At 38.7% G+C, this 794-nt stretch overlaps 1 protein-coding gene across 1 annotated transcript; it reads left to right on the plus strand.

Moving 5' to 3' along the window:
- Nucleotides 1–134: 134 nt before the first annotated feature.
- LOC110034526 (alanine--tRNA ligase, chloroplastic/mitochondrial-like) lies at nt 135–614 on the plus strand (the record flags this gene model as incomplete). Its single annotated transcript, XM_020738779.1, has 1 exon — nt 135–614. A coding segment is annotated over one exon (334 nt), but the record flags the coding sequence as incomplete, so codon positions are not given.
- Nucleotides 615–794: the final 180 nt, after the last annotated feature.

The following is a 794-nucleotide window of genomic DNA, read 5'->3' on the forward strand; positions in this document are numbered from 1 at the left end:
TGTGAGATATATAAATACATAAGAATTGTGTGCCGTACCCCGAATATGAATATTTATAACCCAACACACTTCCCTTTTACTCCCAACCTTAACTTTGCACAACTATATTTAAATCAAATATGAATGTTTCTCAGATTTATCATCGAGAACATGGGCGACACGGACTTTGATGCGCTTAAGAGTGCAGCTGAGTTCCTGATTGATTCACTGCAAGATCCTGCAGCTGTGGTTTTGGGGTCATGCCCGGGCGAAGGGAAGGTGAGTTTGGTTGCAGCATTTAGTCCTGGTATTATTGGGATTGGACTCCATGCTGGGAAATTCATAGGAAGCATAGCTAAGATTTGCGGAGGCGGCGGAGGTGGAAGGCCTAACTTCGCTCAGGCAGGTGGAAAGAAACCTGAGAATTTGCCGGATGCGCTCGAGAAAGCTCGATCAGAGCTCATCGCTGCTTTCACTGATATGAAATAGGTGAAATTTGGAGTAAAGTTGCAATTCAACTTATCTTGCATTATTGTTCATGATGTCCTGAAGATTTATGTGGTTTCAAAGTTATTGCTCAGTGTAACATATATAAAATATAGTATAATATCATATTACCCATAGTTTGTGTACATTTGCAGTATGCGTTTGTGTTAGATTGATCAACTCTTCTGTGAATATTTGAAGTGAATTTGAACTGGAAAGAGTTATACAATCAAACTTTGAGTTGCATAAGAAATTTTCGATATTAATGCATGTATTGTCATAAAATTGCTTAAATCATCATTGATCCTACCCCTCCTATGTATTAACTG

The sequence above is a fragment of the Phalaenopsis equestris genome, unplaced genomic scaffold (assembly GCF_001263595.1).
Source record: "Phalaenopsis equestris unplaced genomic scaffold, ASM126359v1 Scaffold189589, whole genome shotgun sequence".
Lineage (NCBI taxonomy): Eukaryota > Viridiplantae > Streptophyta > Magnoliopsida > Asparagales > Orchidaceae > Phalaenopsis > Phalaenopsis equestris.